At 39.4% G+C, this 23,308-nt stretch overlaps 1 protein-coding gene across 1 annotated transcript; it reads left to right on the top strand.

Moving 5' to 3' along the window:
* Positions 1-12,536: 12,536 nt before the first annotated feature.
* rab11fip2 (RAB11 family interacting protein 2 (class I)) lies at positions 12,537-23,085 on the top strand. The gene is made up of 6 exons (XM_085369517.1): positions 12,537-12,674; positions 13,391-13,967; positions 17,138-17,544; positions 18,817-19,171; positions 20,049-20,109; positions 22,773-23,085. Exons 2-6 carry the CDS (start codon positions 13,615-13,617, stop codon positions 22,995-22,997), a joined length of 1,401 nt encoding a protein of 466 aa, XP_085225643.1. The 5' UTR covers positions 12,537-12,674; positions 13,391-13,614; the 3' UTR covers positions 22,998-23,085.
* The last annotated feature ends 223 nt before the right edge of the window (positions 23,086-23,308 follow it).

Raw genomic sequence — 23,308 nt, forward strand, 5'->3', positions numbered from 1 at the left:
GGAAAGTTTTGCACGAGGTTAAGTTCATACCTGACAACGAGTACAAATGAGTTTTTCATATCTGTCAGTAATGTATCTTAGCGGCACATGCTTGCACGTGTGAGAAACGGGCAAATACCTAAATGTCGACTTAAAGAATCAGCCATCGGTGTCTCCGGTTTACGTCTCTTGCTTGCTTGTTCTCCCATCCAAGCGCTCCGTAAACCACATTAAAACCTGCCACTTTTTTTTTCTTTTTTAAGAAAATATGCATCTCTGTAATCTTTAGAAATCTGCTTTGAGCCATGAGTGATGTACTTATGCATTTTTCAATGACCAAATGTAGAGAGTTTATCAGCCTCTGGTGATTTATGGGATTTCATATTTTGCACATCTGGATCTCATATACACAGGAATATTTAAGACACCACTTTACTACACTCTGCATACTTCGTTGACAATCGGGCTATATCACCCCGAATATCCTCCTCTTTATGAGTCAGGAGGCAAATGCCAGAAGGAGCCAAAGCTCACCAACACAAAGCAACAATTTACTGTAATTCAGCCCAAACACACTGAAGTGACTCATCAAGCAAGCTCGGCCCCTCATGATGGGCTAGTGGAAAAAAATTAATTTATGTTTAATATTTGAAGAACATTTAGACATAAACTATAACAACGCTTCAAATAAACTTAGCCAATTCTTGTTATTCTCAAAGTTTTGTTGAAACATTACTAATAAAATTTCCAATTTGAGTTTTAATTGAACGAGCGCGAGAGCGAAGCTGATTTTAATTTCTTCCCCAGTTATGGATGTTTGAGGAAATTAGCCTGTGTCAGCACAAGAGTTATCAAGCACATTGGAAGATACCGCACATTTGAGCTGATGTCTCTGAGCTCTTAACTTCCAAAGTGCGAGTCGAAAACACTGCAAATATACGCGCGTCATTAATGGAATGAATTCACATCATCAGCAAATTACATAGTTTAGTTATTCTGCATGATTCTTTTAAGGAACCATAAACTTAACAATTTATCTAATAATTTATAGTCACTCCAGCCCGTTTCCTCACTCGTATTTTATTGCTGACTTTGTCAAACATAAATTGTTCTTGCTGGCTTGACGTAAAAACTGCTGCAAAGCATCTGCGTTCTGCACCTGAGAGATACTAATGCAATTAACTGCATGAACAAATTTTACCTTTCAACAGACACGCTCGGAAAACATATGATAATAATTCAGTGCAACCCTGAAACAAAGCACTCATCGAACCGGTTTACATTCATCAACTTTAAAAAGTATATGAAACCTTTTACCCCAAATTGTGTATCGTGAAGTAAATTAGGAAAAATAAATGATGACGTGCACAGAGCATGTGTAATAAATAAATATCACGGCGTGTTTCGCAATTCTCAAGTATTAATTATGCGGTCGAACGAGGACAAACCGGTATCTTTGATATTTGTATCATTTTGTTTTCTTATTAAATTGGCTCATAATGCAGTGCTGAAACCTCAGGTGAGAATGTGTATCTTTGTTCTCACAAATTACAAACTATTAAACAGTCATCTCAGAGTAATTGTGAAGTTTCCAGTCTAAGCAACCACTAAGAGCCAAAATATTCCCCCCGAGCCACCATTCAGTAACATTTCTCTACATCTTTCATTAGCTCAACAAAAGAACCAAGTTTACAAGATGCTGGTGTATTTCTGTGAGAACCACAGAGTTAAATACTGTGGACTGTATTTGCAGTTGGCTTTAAATGAAAATAAGCTCCACACATCTTAAATCCCTTCTCTGAGACCCTGTGGGCTTTTGCCCCTTGAAGGAGCAGAAGTCTTTGATAATGACTAGATGTTTTAAACTAGTGACCACCCCCCCCCCCCCCCCAACCCCACCCTAAACTTCTAATAAATAGCTTCAAAAGTAAGGGATCCTGATCAGTGCTTTGAGCAAAGGAAGCATTGCAAGAGCATGAGATCAACCCCTGGATTATTCTTCCATACGCTGAAAAGCAGCCCTCTCCAGCTCTTGGCCCGGGTATAATACCCATTGGTTGCCAGAAGGAACACTATTCGGATTAAGTGGTGCCCCTTTCACATAAGCAACAAGTGACAAAGAAGGAGATTGGGCAACTAACCTGCTGTTTAGATAAATAAAGGTACTCTATCAGCTCTAATAATTGCTAACCCCCTCTCCTCTTGCCCCATTGTCCACCGACAAGTGCTGCTTGGCCTCCTTCTAATTGCTGACAGATTTGATTTTTCAGCGACAGCAGGAGTTCTGTTTGTGGCCTTTGCAACGAATAATTACTCTTTCGCTGTCTTCCCACCACAACCACCTATTTCTGTCCCGCTTTTACTAAATCCTCCTCCTTCCTTTGCCTCTTTCTGAGGTAAATTTCCCGCTTCTATCTGAATAACGTTCAATTAGATTTAAAGACGTTTTCACTAAGTAATAATAATTAACCCAGCAATACTGATTAGCCATCCAGATCTCTATTAACACAAGGAACCCTTACACAGGAAGGGCAAAATGTAACCTTCATGGACGTGTTTGAGGGGGTCACAAAGGTTTGGCAATCAGCGCTTTGATATGTGAGTTTATTCAAAGACTCAAAGGGACCGACCTCTCAGCAAAACTATGAATGCATTAGGTAAAAACTGCAAAAATATTTGTAATATTGCATGTAACAGTTTAAAAAGTTACTGTATATGTAACACAACCAAACTACACGGACAAAGCAAAAGGTTGAAACTTTTTAACAGCTCTTCTTGTGAAGTTTAAGAAATGCACACCCTTTTTATCCGCACAGCAGTCCTGATAGTAAATAAATCACCATTGTTATCTAGAATGGAAGCTCCCAAAATTGCGCATTCATTAACAAAATTTATTGTACGTGTAAAACGTGTGTAAAAACCCGCAGCTGAAAAAGACTCGAATGAATCTTTTTTTGTCACAAATAGTAACAACTCTGATTAAGTTTGAAAATGATACTGTAACCTTTGGCTTTAGCCAAAACAACACTTTGTCTAACAGCTAGAAATGTTTCTGTGCCTGCTGCTCTCTTAGCAAGTGTTGCCTTCTCTCCTCTGGCCTGCAGCTCTGCGTGTAACAAGCGCTACTACCCCATGGGAGAGCTAGAGGGCTCACTCCACAAGCAGCGGAGCCCAGGAGAGCCTTCACAATCACCCTCGCAACATTTAAAAGCTAATTATCCCAGGAACAAAAGTGCACTTCATTTTCACTTAACACAATTAGTCATAAACTGCGTTTCGGAGTTCTAAATCTACACAGGCTCCTATTCTTCTGCCAATTATTCATAGTTTCATGTTCATATCACATTCAGAGTTTCAAAGCAAACATATTTTCAGTGCTGGTGTCTGTGTTAATCATCCCACCCACACATTTCATGGATTAGTCATTCACATTGCATGAAATATGAACCGGAGTGCATCTCTGCCAACTATATACGTACATATTATCCAGAATATTTCTATTGGGGAGTTTGAAAGGGTTAGGTAGACACTATATATACACTGACAGAGAGAGAATCAATGATTCCTAATCCACTCAACAAGCAGCCGAGATAATTATGCATTTCATAAATGATTAGCAAAATACAGGAATATTTAATCCCCCTTTGCATTGATGTTCTTTAAACAGTGCTTAGGTACACCAGGGCATATGATGAGCATCAAATTGGCCTTTCTGCTAGAAAATAGCATATTTGCAGCAAAAGCCATGTTTGAATGTGACCCTTTTTTTGCAGGCATTAAAATGAGGTTTTAAACATATTCATAATTGAAAATGGGTAACTATTTGCAAACAGATGGAAAGGCTTAGACTGCATAGCGTTGTTATCGGAGTCAATTCAAATTTAAGGGATTAACCATCGGATGGAATCTGTTTCACATATCACTGACGGTCCTAATGGTGCCAAAAGGTCATTGATTAGGATGCTGGTTGATCCTTTAAGTAATAAATATATTGATTACTTACTGGAACAGGTAGTTAATTCTGCCAAATGTGACTGTGTGGGAGCAGCGAGGCAGCTTGTTGCAAAAAACACACCTCAGCTGGTTTGAATAGAAATGTCTTGATGCTTTAAAAAAAAGAGAGAGATCTACTCAAACCAGTCATTGTAATATCGAGAAATCACAGTACAGTACATACTGTGTACATCACAAAAGGTCATGAGCCTCAAATTGCCAATCAGAGATGTCAGCTCTGCTTAATGTCATCTGAGTAACCTTTTGTGGTTGATATGACACAGGAATTAGACAATACTTCAGCATTTCTCCATCATAGACCTTGACCTTTGTTGTCACATTAACAATGTAACAATTATCATATGCCATCACCTCGTGGAAAGATGAGGGCTAATATAGTTTGAATGTAGTTGTGTTCGTGAATATGCTATGTTCACAACATCTGGAAGACATGTTAACCCATTTGAAGATTGTAGCGTTTGACAGTGCAAAGTGTAAACGCTGTGTCCCGGAGAAGGATGAAGGACGGTGCAACAGTGCGTGTCACCCGAGTGAGAGCTTCTGCAGACCAAGCAGCGCACAGTGTTTAATGTGTCTTTTGTGTGCTGCAGGAAAAACAAAAACAACAAAAAAGGCTTAAAGCATTGCATTTCCAATTTTAGATGTCAAAATTTGGAATCAGCTGTTTGGTTATGTTGTAACTATAATTGTTATCCCCTCTGCAACCCCTGTTTGGCCTTGCAGTTGCAGGCAAGAGTCTTCGGGTGGTGCATGGGCTTCAGAATGTGGGGAGAAGGTATGAATAAAAAGGCTTACTTGAAGAGGATTGCATGATCACAACTCTTTTGGTGATGGAGCTTACTTTACCCCATGCTTTTTAAGATATTTATTGGAATGAAACCCTAATTTTTGCTAACTCCTGTGTCAGTCTTCACTTTATGTTGTGGCCTACAATCTTTCTTAGCTTTTTGTGGATACAAGCACTGTCAGTACAAGCCTAGATGATAACAGTTTTAATCAGCCATGCTACAAGGGAGCAGAATGGCATTTATATAACTTTTTTTGGTCTGACTGATCTCTCCAAGAGTTTTACAATAGAAACCACATTTGGCTTTTTCACATCTGTTCATACAGTACTTTATTCCATGCACTTCTGCTACCTTGCATTTAAACCTATAGCCAAGAAGAAGCATCAGTTAACATACTATGCACGTTTTTGGAACCCAGAGTAAACTCACACAAGCAAAGGGAAAACATGGAAACTCCATACAGTTGTCACTTGCAATAATGTGACAGTGCTAACACTGCATCGTACAGCACCGCCATCACCTCTCAGGTGCTGATCTATATAGTAGATCATGGCAGCTGTTATTTAACCTGCCAAATGAACCATTGAATGCATCATTCTGGGTTGTAGGTGCTCACACTTTCCTGGCCTTTAGCAGAGTGAACATAAAGGTCATCAATATGGAGATTTATTTTCCAAAGAGGAGGGACGTTATCTTTTTTTATTCATGACCTTGCTGATATCCTCCCTGTCAGTGAAACATTCAAACCAATATACCAGCTTTTTTGCATAAATTCTTGTCATTGGATTTATGTGTGCAATTTTTGAGAAAGTGTCTATGGGCGTCTCACTGTATACTGCACAACTGTAAGCCTGTCAGTTAAATTTATTCTCTACATGTAATTTTTAAGTATAAAATTGGTCATTTAATTTAGATGATATTAAGACGGGTGACAAAGTAAGACCATTCAATATAAAGTGTATCACTGCAGGCCAATAAAACAGCTTCAACCTTGGCATATTTTTTTCCACGTCTCTGAAGCTCTGCACAGATAAGTAGATCCAAAGGTCAAAGGTTTGCTTTAAGTTTTGAATATCAGTTATCTGTCATTTTAGTGGTCAAAAGTTGATGTCAGAGTTGATGAATGACAATCAGGGAATCCGATTTTAGAGGAAATCTTGATTCACTAGTGACAAAAGTTTACATTTTTAAGCATCATATAGTGGATTAAAAAAAAAAAAAATGTGACTTTAAAAATAAAATAAGCTTTTCTTCATATTTTGGTCTGTCATGCATTTCACTTCAAGGTTTATATTTAGTAAATCGTGAACTTTTGAACCAAAATCAACAGGAAGCAAATCCAGACATTACAGATGTCAAAAAATTTCAAAAATCAAACAATTTAGACTGTGCGTGTTTTTTAATATTTAGTTTTTTTCTTTGGCATGTGTGATTTTCTTTCCATTTTGTAAAAACTGCATAAATCATATCTGTTTATTCATATATTGTTGTATTCATATATTGGTTGTCTATACTTAAGTCTGACTTTGCTACATTGTGTTGATACATATATTTGTATACAAAAAATGTTAATTTGAGAATAAATATACGCAAATTACTTTAAACTGTAGACTGAGTAACTGTGTGGGATGTTTATCCTTGTAGAAAGTGGTAATAAGATCATTCCTTCCTGCTCCAAGCTCTGAAGACTGGTAAACGTAATGATACAGCCCACTCCTTTCTTTCGTGAGAGCTGAAGTAATGCTATCCTCTATATTTTGGTGTTTTTGAATGTACTTACTGTCCAAACGTGGTATTTATTCTACATGTAAATGTCTCACAGTTAGATAAAATACTGGCTATGCAAATGCCTATGCAAATATGCGTACGCTAGTCTACTTTCTAACATACATGATATTTGCAAAGGCTCTTTAATCATTAATAATTACTTCAAATTACTGTTTACAGCAGCAGGGTTTAAGAAAAGAAATCAACTGATAAAGCTACACTGACACTTATTGCAAATGAGCAAAGTATTTTCCCAGCATTTGCAGGTTCAAATATCTAACAGGCTGTGCTGTAGTAAAACAAGCCAGGAGAGTACAACATAATGCATGCACCATGTGCTACAAAACCACCAATTTCTTGTGGACATTTGCAAGCTCTCTACATGGATTATACAAAGATATAAGGAGTCTGAAAGAGCCTAACCTCTGTTCTGCCATTCCCAATTCATTCAGAGCTGACAGTTTCCCTTTTCTCTGCAAGCATGCTCTTGTCATTAGCATGCCTCTGAACTTTGCCTCACAGTGACTCTGCTGAACAGTTCTGATGAATTATTTCATCCTGTATTGGGCTGACTGCAGGGCATACACATGTAGGTGCTTCCTCTGGCCTGGGTAGAGTCTTTTCATACTGGTGCAGGACGGACACCTGTTTCCTTGCCCTGTTATACACGACCCTAGTGTGTGCTGCTGACATTAAACTGTGCATGTTAGAGAGCACTAATTTACACAGGCCTACGGGCATTAAGTACGGCTACTATGTGGACTTACTTACATTAAAGTAGCGTCTATAAACTGGTAGTAGATTCAAGAGTTGGTTTACAACATTCACCAATAAAAACAATACAATACATATATTTGCCTTATTTACCTTAAACTAGTCTAGCCCTTTATACAGCTGCTCAGTTAAGTATTAAATCAGCTGTCTCTTTAGGCCATGCTAAAAGCCTACTTTCATCTGATTGGTCACCTTCTGAGGAGCATATTATGGTGACTTGGCATCAGCTCGTAACAAAAGGAGGAAAAAACCTAGTAAAACTTTTGGCTCAAAAGAATTACTTTTACTGCTATTTATTTATTTGTAATGCTGGCCATGTTTAATATGAACATTTGAAAATAAGCATAATGTTAACTCCACATCTACATAAAATAATAATAAAAGATGTATACAAGTGTCTTACACGTGTCATTACATTTACACAATTCATTCAATTTATTTTATTAACTACTTATTGTGGAAAAGTAAAAATCCCTGTGATTTAATGGACATTAAAATGTGTTTAAAATGTGTTCAGAATTTGCAAACTGATGATTATTCACAAAATTGGCAACACTGGCGTTGTATTTACTTTGTATCAGGTCAATACCAAAATGCCACAGCGCTAGTGGAAGACGCATTTTTAAAAGCTTTTATTATTTGTTGAGCTTAAAGATCTGCCATTCCTTTTCTGTGTTCTGTGTTAATAAATACACACAATGTGCACTCGTCGATATTTAGACAAGAGGAAAACATTACAAATGGAAAAAGGCGAGAAGCAGGGTACAGGGTCTGTGATAGACTGTGGCCAGTCCAATTTAGAATTACCAGTTAACTGCTTTAGACTGTGGGAGGAAACCCACGTATGCACAGGCAGAACATGTGAAGATTGCAGAACAATCAAATCTTCACACAGCCGACCAGAAGATTTAACCCTCGACCAATGCACTGAGCAAATTTAAAAATAAGGTACATTGTCATTGCTTTGAATTCAGAAAGGTGCTTGAGGATGAGACATGTAAAATCCCTCCAACTGGGACTGCTGAAGGTTGCCTCCTGTTGGGCACTGGTGAAATATCTTTACCAGTGCCCAACATCCAGGACGTCAGATGCCAGAAGAGCACTCTGATACCAGAATTATCCCTGAGATCTCATTGAGTCACTATCTAGAGCTACTGAACATAGATGAGTCCTGGAATGCTTTGTAAGTCGGCTGTTAACATTTTCACCATGACAGTCTAGGATGCCTGCACATGATCTCAAGCTCATACTTTGCCTAACAGTGCAATGCGATTCTCCTGCTACCAGTGCTCTAATTTCTACACTAGGGATAATATAAATAATGGTGGCTTCAAAACAGTGGCTCCCAGTATACCACAGGTCTGGGCTTGGAAATGCTGACCCTTGTTTCAATCACAAACAACATTTGAGCAAAACTACTTCAACAGCAAAAATCTAAACTATAATCCACAAGACAGCAAACTAGACACAAGACAGCCATAAACACAGCCAGGGACAGGGCAAGACTATAGTAGAGGCCCATGCCCTCTGGCACAACAATTGCTCTGTTTATACAAGCATCAAATAGCTCCAGGCAGCAGCCCAGCTTCCATAACACATCTTTACATAAAGATGAAGAAATGAAGAAAAATAATTCTACACAGCTCAATACATGGTAAACTTAATATATACTCAGTTTATAATAACTACGTTTAGAATGTGATGACAAAGCCAAATGTTATCAAAAAGCTATTTAGAGCCACAGCTTTAAAGTTCCCTATTTCCTTCTACATAGTCCTGCTCTTTACTTATGTGAAAAGCACAAGTCATGAGAGGATGATGCAGTTTTTTTCTAGTGTTGGTTTCACTGACTTTTTCTAAGGTTATGAGGTAGAAATCAAGACCTTTAGGGAGTCACCGGGCTGACATGTGGCCCCAGCTTAGCGGCCCTTTTTAGCTCTGCTCGTCATGCTGCAGTCGCACATCTGCACCTATATATCAAAGCCATGCACAAAAACATTCCTGAGAGCAAAGCAGGGGTGATTTGTGTGCCTTTCTCCTTCTTTTTTGATTAAAATTCATCTGTGATCTGACTGTTCGCTCAGCTAAAAGCTATACCTTTTAAATCAGTCATCCGTCCAGAACTTTGACCTGCACCACATTAAGACCAGCACTGACATCACAACTGTTTCCCCTCTCCCCGCCGAGTCTCATGCCTCTTTCATATATTTTCTCTTGTCCTCGACAGATGGACAACCTTGCAGCCAGAGATTTTTTAAGTGTTTAATAAATGTAATACAACCTATATAGTGTTGAAGAAAGGGCCCTAAACCAGAACCATGTGCGGGAAGTGGATGGCGGCTGTTAGGGGCCACAGCTAATGTGGTTCAACATGTGGACCGGGCCATGCTAGAAGGTTCACTTACATGTTGGACAGTTTATGACCTTCAGCGCTGTTCCCTCAAAATGTAGACAGCGTCCTTACATTACTATTCTCTAGTTTATAGCGTGATATTTTGTTTTTAAATGCACCTCTCCATGAGAGGAGAGTAATAAAAGGATACAGGTGATGTTGGAATGCAGTGTCTTTCATGTTTTTATCTCACAGAGAAGAGGCACTGTGGTATTATGTTCAGAAAGGGGGTAATATATGAAAATGTTTGACTTATTGTCAAATTAAGGGGAAGAGTGTCATGACCCTGGTTGTTTATCTGCATGCCTCTGGTTGTTATTTCATTCAGCTCGGTCCTGACACTGCTAACCACAACAGACAGTGAAGTGCTCCTGAGAAGGAATGTGAGAAGTGATGCGACTGGATAAATCATAAACACTTGGAAGTTACCCAGCAGCTGTGCAGGGCAATTGCTCAAACTGAAGTATTATCAGATCTTGACCTGAGTTGTAAACAAAAATCAGCAGACTCCCAACGGTTTTTGCGGTTTTGTTTTTCTGTAACTTTGCCCCTGCTTAGAATCAAACATTTATGAGTATCTATCAAGCCAAACAAATCTAAGATGTGTTTCTTTGTGTTTTGTTTTGGGTGGGGTTTTTTTGCTATTGTATTTTAACCCGTCACTGGGTCAGTCATTGAGAACTCATGCTCTGCAGTCACATTTTGCACAATCCCACTTCCATCAAATGTCTAATAGGAGTGTGTCACTTGGATAAAAGCTTCTGTCACTGCTAATGCAATTTTATATTCTCGCTGGGAGACTTACTGAGCTCTCGCTCCCTCAGTACAGCAGCCAACATACTGAAAGAGCCGTCACACCAAGGACACCATCTGTTTGGCCCGCTGCCCCTGGTAGAAACTTCGGGTCCATCATGTCACAGACGAACAGATTTAAGAACAGCTTCCACCCTCATGTGAGAACTGAACACTCCCAAACATTTAGTGACTGCACTTACATTTCTAAAAAACTGCACAGATGTGCCCATATCTCAACTGCTCGAGGATCCAGCAGTGCAATATCTCAGCTGGCATTCATTGCATTGCACAATTATTTATAGAATTATATTTATATAATTACTATCTGAAATTAGCTGATTTTTACATTGTGACTGGTGAATGTGGTGTGGATGCATTTACAGGTTTTGTGCTCCATTTCTGCTGATAGACTATAAAACAGGTTAGAAAAATAAAACAGACACTGTGTTCAGACAATAATCTTTGCCTTAGTTAAATCAAGTGAATTGACTACTATATACTCAAGAGTCTTTAGATAAAATTTACATTTTGCAAACCACAACTAGCCTGCTAATTTCTAGAAATATCCACAATGGTCTACAACTAAATGGAGTGGGATTTCATTTGTATCATGGATATGTGTTTACACACGTCTAAACTAGTTACACAAACACAACAAATAGTTTGATAAAGATGCATTATCCCCTCATAAGGGTACTCGTTAAGGTGCGTTCAGAAAATATACACAGGATGCTTTATAATATTACATTTATTATATTTTATATTTTGTAATTGTTTCTGAAAACTTAATATCCTAAATTACAGCAAAGGTTTTAAAGTTTCTAAAGCTAAATGAAATTCAAATAGGTTTTAGGATGAATATGTTAAAAAAGTGGCACAAAGCAAGTAGAATACATATTGTTATTATTTTAGCAGAGTGGATCATACCCGGCCTTACTAAAAAAAATCCTACAGCTAAAGGAATAATTTGAAGAGCTTTGTAGAGAAAACAAATCTGAAGGTGCACATCGACCTCTATAAAAGTAAATATTATATATGCTATATTTAAAAAAATATGTTTTATGTATAAATCCGTTTTAGGTGACACAAAAGCCTTTTTTCCGAGACTAAATGTGATATACAGGCTATGGCCAACATTTGGCCACTTCTAAATGCTTTAAAGCCACAGCTACAAAGAGACATTGTACTTTCATATTCACCTAATGGAACAGCTAATGTAAAACATGAGGGTGAGATCCACGAATGTATTAAATGCTATCTGACTCACATTTTTGTACAGCCTAATATTTCACTTTTTTTCTTTTTTTCTCTTTCTCCTATCCGGCTAGTTTCTACAGAGGCTATATAAAGTGCTAATATTTCACTAAGCCTTAGCATTTCATTCAGAGATGTACTCTAGATAAGTGCAATAATCTCAGTTTGATGGATGGCCCAGCCGGAGCCTAGGGCCAGTGGTGTGTACATACTGCACTGGTTGCGGCAGAACGATAAAAACCCACACAGGCAGGTGTGTTTGGTTAAGATGCACTTGTCAAGTGGGGTGACAAGCATGTCTGTGTTCATTCAAGTGAACCCCTTATCGGTACCTCCATGTCCCACTCATGAGACAAAAGCACTTCCCATGTTTGTATGATTTACCTCTCAAGAAAATGCGCGAGCACACGCACGCTGTGCACACACATGCGCAACAATATCTCACAGAAAGTGTGTTTGCTAGAAATTTATACATATTTATATATCCTGTCATTTCTGCTTACCTGCACAGTATACCCACAACCCAGCACCAGTACCGAGTATGGAGAACATTCTTCGGTTATGCTGCATTGTTTTTGATTTTTAGCTTTTTCTTCGCCTTTGGATATTTAAGCAGCTTTCACTGAATTTTTTTATATTCCTTCACTTATCTAATTCCATTAGAACGCGCGAGCGAGCGCTATCACCTTATTTTGACAACTCAACTTTCACCGGGGTGAGCCGGAAGTGATGTCAGACTAGGAAGTAAATCTCGCCACTGGCCGTCAGCAGTGAGCAGTAATGGACTGCAACAACAACAGCAAGTTCAGCGAACATTAGTCGAAAGTGTCGCATGAGTGTGTTTGTGGGAAGAGTTTGTGCCGAGCTGAAGCGCTGAATGTCCATGTGGTGTTGGTGAAAATGACACCGAGGTAAGAAGCTGTGTGCTTGTGTGTGATGCTCTCTGTGTGCCCACCAGCTAGCCGCATAATGCTAACGTTGTCCTCCAGTCTTAACTGAATTTACCCCTAACAAAGCCTTACGAAAAGGTGACAATTTAATATTGCCTCGCATCATTTAATTGTTGTAATCAGTTTAATAATATTTACTTTTGACAAACCTGTGGAGAGACGCTCACTTAAAGGGGCATTGCATCTTAATGTGACTTACGTGGCTACTTACACCACTTCTTTCATGTATACCTGCGTCAATGCGTCATCTAGAGTTATCTAGAGCCACAGCCCATGACTGCTTTACTTGAATATGTGCACAGCTTCTTAATCACAGTCAAAACCTCTATTTTCAGTCTAAACTAATTTGAAAATAATACATGAAACGGTCGCTCCATATCCCACTGAGTGACTCACTAATTCAGTGACAATGACACCAAAATGTGTCACTAGATGAGATCATCAATATCTGCCTTGAACCTCCATCTTAGGGACATATATTTAAAGATATTGTGCAAATCATACAGTGCAAAATGTGATTTCTGCTTAGCCGTATTACTTCCAAAGTGGCTGCCATCAAATTATTAGCAGGCTGCCTGCTTTAATATTAGTTCTCTCTGTGTCTTCATAAGCCAGGCTTTCATTCTTGGCAAAAATAATGATGTTTTCCTGTTTCTTTCTGTTCTATTTTCTTGCAGATGACTCAGCAGTGGCTTGGACATCTGTGATCTGACAGAAGATGAGACTTGCTCAGTTTGTCAAACTTATGGTCCCCTGTAAAAAGTGCTGCTAAACGCTGATGTCAAACTATAGTGAATCATGATTGCTGCTTCTTGCATGTCGCACTCACTGAAAAAAATTGCTGCATAAATTATATTTGACTTTATTTTGAATGGATTTCAGTTAACAGTCAGTGCTTACAATGTCACTGGGCGAGCAGTCTCAAAAGTGGTTTCCAACCCATGTCCAAGCCACTGTTCTTCAAGCAACTGGTTTACAGGCCAAAGGCAAAAATGGCACCAATGATGCCTACACTATCATCCAGCTGGGCAAGGAGAAGTACTCAACATCAGTGGCGGAGAAGACCCTTAACCCTGTGTGGAGGGAAGAAGCCTCCTTTGAATTACCTGGCCTACTTTTGGAGGGCAACCCAGAAGTGTATGAACTCTGCCTCATAGTGATGCATCGCTCTTTGGTTGGGATGGACAAGTTTCTGGGTCAGAAGTGCATAAATCTTAATGAAATCTTTGATAACAAGGAGAGAAAGAAAACAGAGTAAGTATTAAAAAAAACTATAAAAGTCTATTAGATATCACAAAAATGTCACAATGGTTCTTTGAGAAGTTTTTTGGGGGCATAAGCACTACTGCAGTGAGCTCCAAGAATGATTATTATATCCTCGTTTTAATGTGCTAACAACCAGCACTTAAGAATGAGGTACTTATGTTATAACCATGTATTTTTGCTCTCTGATATTTATGGTATATATACTTTTTGGAAAATATAATTCCTTCAGATTTTCTGGGACAGAAATACTACTGTTAGCAGTTTTTGCAGTGATTGCAAGGTCAATAGTTTCCCTTTAAGAGAAGACCTGGGGCGGTTTTAACACTAACAAACATCATGGGACATACAGCATGTTTTTATATAGTATAGTTCTTAGACATTAGCATCACATGTACATTATTCAGGGTCTTTAGTCTGTAGTGTCTTGTTGGTATAGAGACAGACCTTTGAGAGGAAGTGGAAAATATTTCCACAGCCTTTCCAGTCATAAGTGGATTACACCATGAGCTAAGTCAGTTGTTATTTGTCACATTTGCCACATTTGCCACAAGTATTACTGCCATAGTAGACTTCACAAATGTGCTGTCTTTTGCGTGTTATTTTCTGCACTGTGGTCTCAATTAAGGTCATGACCCAACCCTGTTGCTCCACATGATTTAAATACCATTGCGTTGCCCTTTATTTTCTTTGTGCACTTGGTTTAGAAATACACTTTATTAGATACACAAGTTTTAATGTTAAGAGCAGAGTAAATGAAATGCTCTAACAGAAGTACTTCACTTTAAAATTATTTAGCACACCAGTGACACACTTTCATGCTCAGTTAGCAAGGACATGTTGGTTGTACTTTTTTTTTCCATCTTCATGACACTGTATTGTTTGAGGCTTAGCAATGGATTGGCCTACGCTGCAGAGGGATTATTTTAGAGTAATTACTGACACCAGTTGACCTAACTGAAACTAGTGGAGCTGGACAAACATGTCTTGTTAGCCACTCCTATACTCCATTTTTTTGTTTTTGTTTTTTCAGAGGTGTGAATGAAAGATGGTCTCTCCTTCAGAGCCAAAGACACCTGGGATTAAATCTTGGCTTGTTTCTGTACAGTTTAGTTTCCCTCGTGTTAAAATCTGGCCTCTATGCATTGTGCCTTTCTTGGCACAAAATACATTCCAGTTTGGAAACAGATATTTATCTATGCCAATATATTGGTGGACAATAGTGGGCGTCTCCCTGAGTCATAATTGGGTGACTTGTTAAGGTTGCTTGGTTACCTTCAAGTAAAGCCATGCCAGAATAAGGTTTGTCCTCTTTAAAGTTACTGAAAAAAGATTTGAGGAGAGAGATCGATGTATAGATGTAGATTCAAATAAACTAACACAGTGTTAACCATCAGAGCTTGGAGAGACTCTGCTGTATTTGGCTAAACTTTGGTTGATGAGCCTCACAAGTCCACCATACACACACTCACACACTCACACACACACACACACACACACACACACACACACACACACACACACACACACACATTTCTTAACCCTACATTAAGCAAACAGGAACTGCGAAACCAAATTGGATCTGGTGTTAATTAGCTCACTGCACGTTTCGGGGGGGGAAAGGACATTAGCTGACTTCCTCTTTGCCCATCAATTGGGAGAATCACAATATGTTATAATCAGTGTGAACGGGTTTTATTTATTTAGGTGCCTCAACTGATGCACCTTGAGGCTGTGCACTTTTTCAGCAGTGGTTCTGTAACGGATATCGCCGTGTTGCTTGCTGGCCTAATACCTACGCCGCAGCCATACTTGACAATGATGCCAGGGCTCTCGATACTATATCCACACTCCACAGTGGGTCTCTGTTCACCACGGCCCATCCGCAGTGTTTTTGAACTGGCATATTGGGGAGGAGAGCCCGTACTGATATCTGAGAAGGCAGCCCATAATTATCGCACACCTGTGTTTGTTGATTGTGAGGAGTTTCCCAGCGGCTTGGACCGGAGTGGGAGGATTGTGGTTCCAAGCACAGGGAGGTTTATCTTGGCCTTGAGACACACGTGAGGTGCAGGCTCGGCCCCACGGCAGCGGCATGCTGTGGCTACTGATCAGGCGGAGCGCGGCGCGCAGCCTGGGAATTGGCCCCAACAAGGCTTTTCATGACTATGAGTGAGGCTTCTGGGATGCGAGCTAGACTGCTTAAAATAGTGTTCAGCAGCTGTGATTTCTTATAAAGCTAATACCAGCACTTTTTTTAAAAAATCAATTGAATTGATAACTCAAATTTCATGTCAGTCTGCAAGGAGTACTATAAATCTTCATTTAAATCTAGAAGAAAATATCAGTAATTGTAGTCAAGCAGATACACTTAAGCAAATATGTTTTTTTTTGACTTGGTTATACTGATAAAGCATCCCATTTTAGAATATATTCCATGTTTGTGGCAAAGGCAGTGAGAAAATATTGACGCTTGTTTCATCCTGATACTGGTTTCCTAATGGCCTCCTTCACAGGCCCTCTAACACAGAGGATGTGTCTCATTAGCATGTATGAACTGTTGTGTGCAAAGCCTGCGATGTGGCTTTGCAGTTTCCCAATTGCTTGTCGTTGCATTTCTGAACAAAGGCCAGATTTGTGCAAATGCCACTTTATTTCGCTCAGAGCGAAGGCATAAATCCCATTACTTCCAGTTGAAAAAAGCAGAGAGGTTAAACAAATAGGAGCCAAAAAAACAGCTTGAAATGGTCTGTATTATTCGGCAGCAGACAATTTATTTTTTTTAGGTTCAGTTTGCAAAGAATGTTTATCCTTTGAGTTATAAATTTGTGTTCTCATATGTGTCATAAAAAAGTTCAAATGATTTAAGCCCCTGCATTTGTGTGTCGCCTTTGGATTAGTCTTCTCAAATTAGCCTTTTCAGTAGTAGCCATAAAGATGTATGTAAAGCCCATTAGAAGGAATGAGGGCTATTTTTCCATTTGTCATATTGTTTGATCGTGTAAGGACTTTTACCACATTCTGACTTTGTATCCCTGTCTTGCTGAATTATGTTGCATTGCGCGTAATCAACTCAGAGGATTTTTATAAACCCTGCTCTTTTTATATAAATTGTCTCATTGAATTTGCTCAGCTTAAGCTTCCTGCACTCTCATTTTTAGCTGGTATTCCTTGGAGTCCAAGCCCGGGAAGAAGAGGAAAGAACGAGGTCGCATTCAAGTCAGCATTCAGTTCATGAGGAACAACATGACGGCCAGCATGTTTGACCTCTCCATGAAGGAAAAGCCCCGCTCACCTTTTTCCAAACTTAAGGACAAAGTGAAGGGTCGAAAACACGACAGCGGCTTTGGTGACGCTTCTTCAGCCATCTTGCCTCGGTCCGCCGTGTGTGATTCGGAGCCCACCCGTCAGTCTGGCGCACCAGAACGTCAATCCCAGCCTGAAACAAAAGTCAAGAGGCCGCTACTCGCTGGGGCCCATAAACTCTCTGCAGCGCATTCCATGTCAGATCTCATCGGGACCCACTTTCGACCCAAACTGGATTCCATGAACTCCATAGAAGAGAGTGGTGAGGACCAACGCTTCTGTTTTTCCACAGTAGTTTGTTACATTTGTCACTTTTTGGTTTGGTATACTTTTATTGCTGCTAGAGTGATCTCTGAAGAGGATTTTGATACTGTTTTAAAACCAGTTCTCATATTAACTGAAGCTGCCGATGCATTTTCGTTATTGTGTTTATAAGAACGGGGGACCCAGTCGACTGGGATCCAAAATATTTCAGTGAAGACTCAATCTTAAGTGTTAAAATTATAGAGAATAGTCAGAATGACACTGTGGTGCATTGTGGCATCCTGTCTGTCAGGACAATGTTTTAGTGTTTGTTTGTTACAAATATATGGCTCTTATAGTGTTAATCCACAATTTCATTGTACATGTACAATGAAAGTAAAGGGCTAGTCTATTTTATTATATCTTAAAATGAGATGTTGCAATTTCTAGAGGCCATCTGTAGACGTCTGTAAGAATGCTTGCTTGTATATAATCCTATTAAAAATATAAGGTACTGTAAGTCTCAACTCAATAAGATAGTAATGTAGGCCATTTATGTCAGTCTTTGACATTTTAGTCATTTTCTGTTTTTAAGCTGAAAATTTCCATCTCAACCAGTCTCCAATTTACCAGTTCTTTCTGCAAAGTTAGTGCAGCTGTAACTCATGCAAACAGTAGTTGTGATTCTTATAGTAAAGGCTGAGATGTTCACTAGAATCTGCTGTTAAAATGTAACATGTCAGAGTGAAAAATAAGTTTAGTGATAATAACAAAAAAAAAGATATTTTTCTTTATTTTTGCTGAAAGAGGTTCAAACAGTAGAATACTTCTGCACGTAAACCTATGGGGAACCCCCCCCCAAACAAACCTTTGTATTATTATCCGCACTTAGTTTTTAACTGTTGTGATCACACTGGTTCTTCTGGTTCTATATATTGACACACACATTTGGATTTGACCAGCTACTTATTTATGTTACTGCTTCACTTTTACCTTTAAATTCTTCTTTTGGGTTTTCAAGCCTGAATGAAAATCGTGGCTCACTTGCACACTTCTGCATCATTATATTTAAAAATATAATATCTATGATTTTAATCATGCTGGACTCCACAGATGCAATGTGGTCGTTTTGTGATAAAGCAGTAAAATTCTTATGTCTAAACTGATAATGAATTGAGTTCACCCAATCCCTTTTTAACAAAACACTAACACCCCCCCCCCCCCCCCCCCCCCCCCACCCAAAAAAAACCCCATATTTTGTTTCTTATTACATTTCTAATTTATCTTGTAGGAAGTACAGGTGGCCCTCACAGGCGTTCCCAGAGTGAGGTGCCAGGCTTCCAGGACGACGAAGCACACGGTGACCCTTTCACTGATATCACTGACACCCTGCCACAGAAGTATGCCACGCTCCCACGCAACCGCAACCCATTTGAGGGGGAGCACGGGCAGCTGTGGGACCGACCAGAGCGGAAGGAGAAAAAGGAGAAGGTCAGCCTACTGGAACGCGTGACAGGAAAGAAGGAAGGCCGCAAGACCAGCAATGGGGGGCGTTCAGGGAGCTCTGGAGACCTGCGTTCCCCAAACCCCTTTAGTGGAGACTCGCAAGCAGACACTAACCCATTCAGCTCCAACTACAAAGCCAGGTTGTCCTGTTTTTGTTTGTATTTGTGGTTAAGTTAGCTTTATTGGCTATATTGGCATCATCACTTTATTTGACTTTTTCTTTTCTTGTCCCAGTCAGGAATAACAATCAAAAAAAGAAAAAACCCAGAAATTTACAAGAGAACACACTTAAAAACAAAATGTATGTTGTCTTATTAAAACAAAGACAAAGTCTGTGTTCGGCTCCTGCAGAGCAGTGATTGCAGCATGCTACTTGTGTCTTTTTCATCACAATCAAGGAATCTCAAAATCCCAAAACATCATCTTGGAATGCCAATGGAATAGTCACTGCTCCACAGGATATTTGCTTGACATTCCAGTAAAGTTCTCAATACCTTGTTGATTGAAATCTACTTTCTGATAGACCTTCTCTCGCTCTCTCTCTCATTATGTTGTCAAATATTATTTAAACATTTCCACTGAGCCAGTTACATCTTTTTCCTGTGTTACATAAAGAGTTGGTGAGCACTGTAGCTAAGTTCTGGTTTATCAGAGTGGAAGGTGTCATTAGTGGCTCTTTAGAGTGCCTGGGTTTGATAACAGAGCCCTCTGAGCTATAGTAATGAGATCCCCTGAAGAGATAGACCACCCAATTAACCACTTATCTCTGTAGGCACTAGTCCATCATCTTTACTGCTGCCTTTGTCATACACTAGCTCAGCGGTCATTTGTAATGTAGTGCATGGGTGAAAAAAGGTGTTTTCAAGTTTATTATTTATTCCCTGTTAATGTATTTATTATTGTTCTCCTAGTGCAGGACATGAGTACATCAGAGCTTCTATATTTGTAAAAGTCTGCTAAAATACAGAGTGCAATGCTTTAATGTGATTACTAACTTTGCATTTGGTTGTTTTGCAGTGACAAAAAATTAACCGGACCCAACATCACCTTTGGCCAGAAGAAGAAGGACAAAAAAATAGTAAGAATATGTTTTAGAAAGTTATATAGTTTCATATTACCTGACTGGCTGAAAGTGTAGAGGGGAAAAAAAAGGGAGAATAAGTGCAACAGTTACATTTGTGTACATTTTATATGTCATGCTGAGCAGATTTTGTTATTGAGGACTCTTAAGCAGCTGGTGACATTGATTTGTGAGACCCCTGAAAACTCAGACGTGCCATTCAACTAATTAGCAGCTGCACACATCGGTCATCATGTCCGATCTAATCATAGTTTGAAGTGGTGTGAAATTTCGGCCTGTAAGGTCAGTTGTAGTGATGTGCACAGATTGTTTAATTGCTGTTTGTTTGGGTTTTTTTACGACGCAGGGCACAGAAATACTTAAAGATATCATTTTTACCTCATTTGTAGATAAAGTTTTTAACTCTTTAGTAGTTGCTAGTTGTTCAGTAGTTAAAATTCGCAGACTGTTACACAGCAAAGCTGATATAGATGAAGGAGCAGGGGGAGCAATAGCCGAAGTGATGCCTAAATGAGAAGGAGAATGCTGATAATGGCTTTCCTCACCTTTCTTTGTGGGTGTTGAGGGCTGTCGGTATCCACACATGTGCCCCCGTGCATGCCGCTGTGCCTCGCAGAAATGGCAGCTCCCATTTCCTCTGCTTCAAGGCCTTAATTAACTACACGCAGGAGGGAGGGAGGGCAGTGAGAGATTTCAAAGGACTGAGCTTTTAGATTCTCAAAGCTGAGCTCATTAGAAACTGTAATGACACAACTGGAGAATGCCAAGTGTGCGCCTTATCTTCTCCTCACTACTGATCGCAGAAAAATGGTCATCATTACTTTGCCAGTTCATGGTCATTTCCAGGCCTTTGTCACCAACCACTAAAGCTCCTGATTATTATGCCGTGGGGGTGTGTATATATGTGTGTGTGTGTGTGTGTGTGCGCGCGTGTGAGAGGGAAAGGGAGTGTGTGCATGTATACACGCTTGTACGTGAAACCAGCATCCTTCCATATGGCTGTCTGCTCTCTTATTCCCTCTCAGATGGCTTAAGTGCAGTATCTTTCAGTGAGATGGCTTTTTTTGGGGGTAGGTGTGTTTGTGTGGGGAATAGGTTACCGAGCTCTGTTCCTGAAACCCTCCTTGCGTTGGACATTTAATCTCTGTGGCAAATATTTCATTTTGGTTTGTGTCGCCCCACAGTAGCCTCTATGCTGTTAGAAGCGATAAGATACCTGGTAAGCAGTCCTGCTCCAGCTCTTTCTGCATTGTCTTTACCCAGCAGTGAAGGCTTGAATGGTGCATGGGAGTGGAAGCTGATAAGTGTGGTATTTTAAACAGGGTGAAGGCTTTGCTGTTCTATCCGTTCAGGGGAGGATGCCCAGCACTGAAGCGATAAAGTGGTCCCTCATTAAAAACGATTACAGCTCCTCTCGTACCCGCGCAATATGATCTGCACATACTGTACCACCCTGCTCTGTCCAACTAGATTGTCCTCAAAGAGCAAAGCTGGGCTTGGGTTGCATTCGTATTTTGGCATTTATTAGCGTGACCTTTATTTGTAGAAATATGCAGCCTGGCATTTCCCCCTCAAAACAAAGATTAAATTGTTTTGGTAATCTTTATTGTTAAGTACTGGCAGATTATTTGGAGTTTTTGCCAGAGTCGTCTTGAATTAAAGAGTATGTGTTTTTAACACTAGAAAGCAAAGATAAAGATGTGCTGTAGTGTCAAAGCTAAGTCCTAATAGAGTAGTTAAGCTATAAGGGACCTTATAGGGTCCTTGTTTTTCACCTTTAGATAGGTTACTGTCCAAAAGTCATGTTCCTACTGGCATTATTTGATTTACTGAAAACAAGTAAATCAAACATACATGGAAATACAGTATAAGTTAAAACAGAATTTGTGCAATTCTAACAACCTTGAAAGTCAATTTTTGATATGACCACCTTTATTCTATAATTGTCTGAGGGAAGCTTTTTGCAAAAACCTTTCTGCATTCATAATTTTATCAGTTTTGACAGAGACTCCATCACCAGAAAGCATGAAGGAGCCTCGTTTAGTGGTTGCAGTAGACACTTACCTGTCTTCTGACCACTTCCATACATGTATATGACGATTACGACCAAAAACAATTCCAAATTTGGATTCCTCACTCCATAAGATCTGTTGCCACTGATTTTCAGGTCAGTTCCTGTGTAAATTGTATAATAACTTTCCTCAAGAATGACTTCTTGACAGCCACCTGTCCACTGAGACTGTTGTCTGAGGGGACAGGTTCATCTTTCAAACTTGAATGAAACAATTGAGAATTGCCTCCAGCATCCGTTTCTGCATTTTGTTCTTCAAGGATCAAAAGAAAAACTTCCCTGTGGTCACACGTGTGATAGGCCAATATCAGCCAAACAGTAAATCTTCAGGCGCTAGTGTTAAATCAGAATGTTTATTACCGAATTCATTGACCAGGTCAGAGCTAAAACCCTAAAATCCTCAGTTAGCCTTTATTAGTAGCACAACAAAAGATAAACATGTGACTCTGTGCCAAACAGCCTAATTAGTCAGCAATGATGGAGCATAAAGACTTATTGGTGCCCCGATCGTCAAAGATTTAAGCGCCCTTTTACAAAACATATGTATGCACAACATGGTCATGATCATTTCTTTGTTTTCCACTTTCAGGAGGTGACACAGGAAAGCGTGGCTGCCTATAGCAACTTGTCTTTTGAAGAGGTTGTGCAGGAACTCATCAAACAGAAAGAAGTGGTGAAAAAGAAAGATGCCCACATCAGGGAACTGGAGAATTACATTGATAACCTGCTGGTACGCGTCATGGAGGAGACACCGAGTATTCTACGGACACCCTATGAGCCAAAAAAGAAGGCGGGCAAACTTTCCAAAAAGTAGAAAAAATGACCCACGATGAAAAGGTACTAATGAAGGTTTAGCAATAGCTCACGAATCGTTATCAGGTGTTAAAGTGAGTGGGAACAAATAGAACTGATCAATTATTGAGTTACTATTCAGTGGTTAGTTTTTCTAGGCTTTTTTATTTTTTTTAATATGTAGGTCATACAGGTTTTGGCCTTGTTTGGCATTCTTATAATTCCGTGTTATAATTTTGCTCATGATTACTTCTTGGAGTGTATTCTTAGGTACTTAAACAGGAGACATTCAGCTTATTGAAGGCACATCAAATCTTTTCACGCCAACTATGT

Source organism: Diplotaxodon limnothrissa, linkage group LG13 (assembly GCF_057381915.1).
Source record: "Diplotaxodon limnothrissa isolate DT_005_m linkage group LG13, D_limnothrissa_male_GT1.1, whole genome shotgun sequence".
Classification (NCBI taxonomy): domain Eukaryota; kingdom Metazoa; phylum Chordata; class Actinopteri; order Cichliformes; family Cichlidae; genus Diplotaxodon; species Diplotaxodon limnothrissa.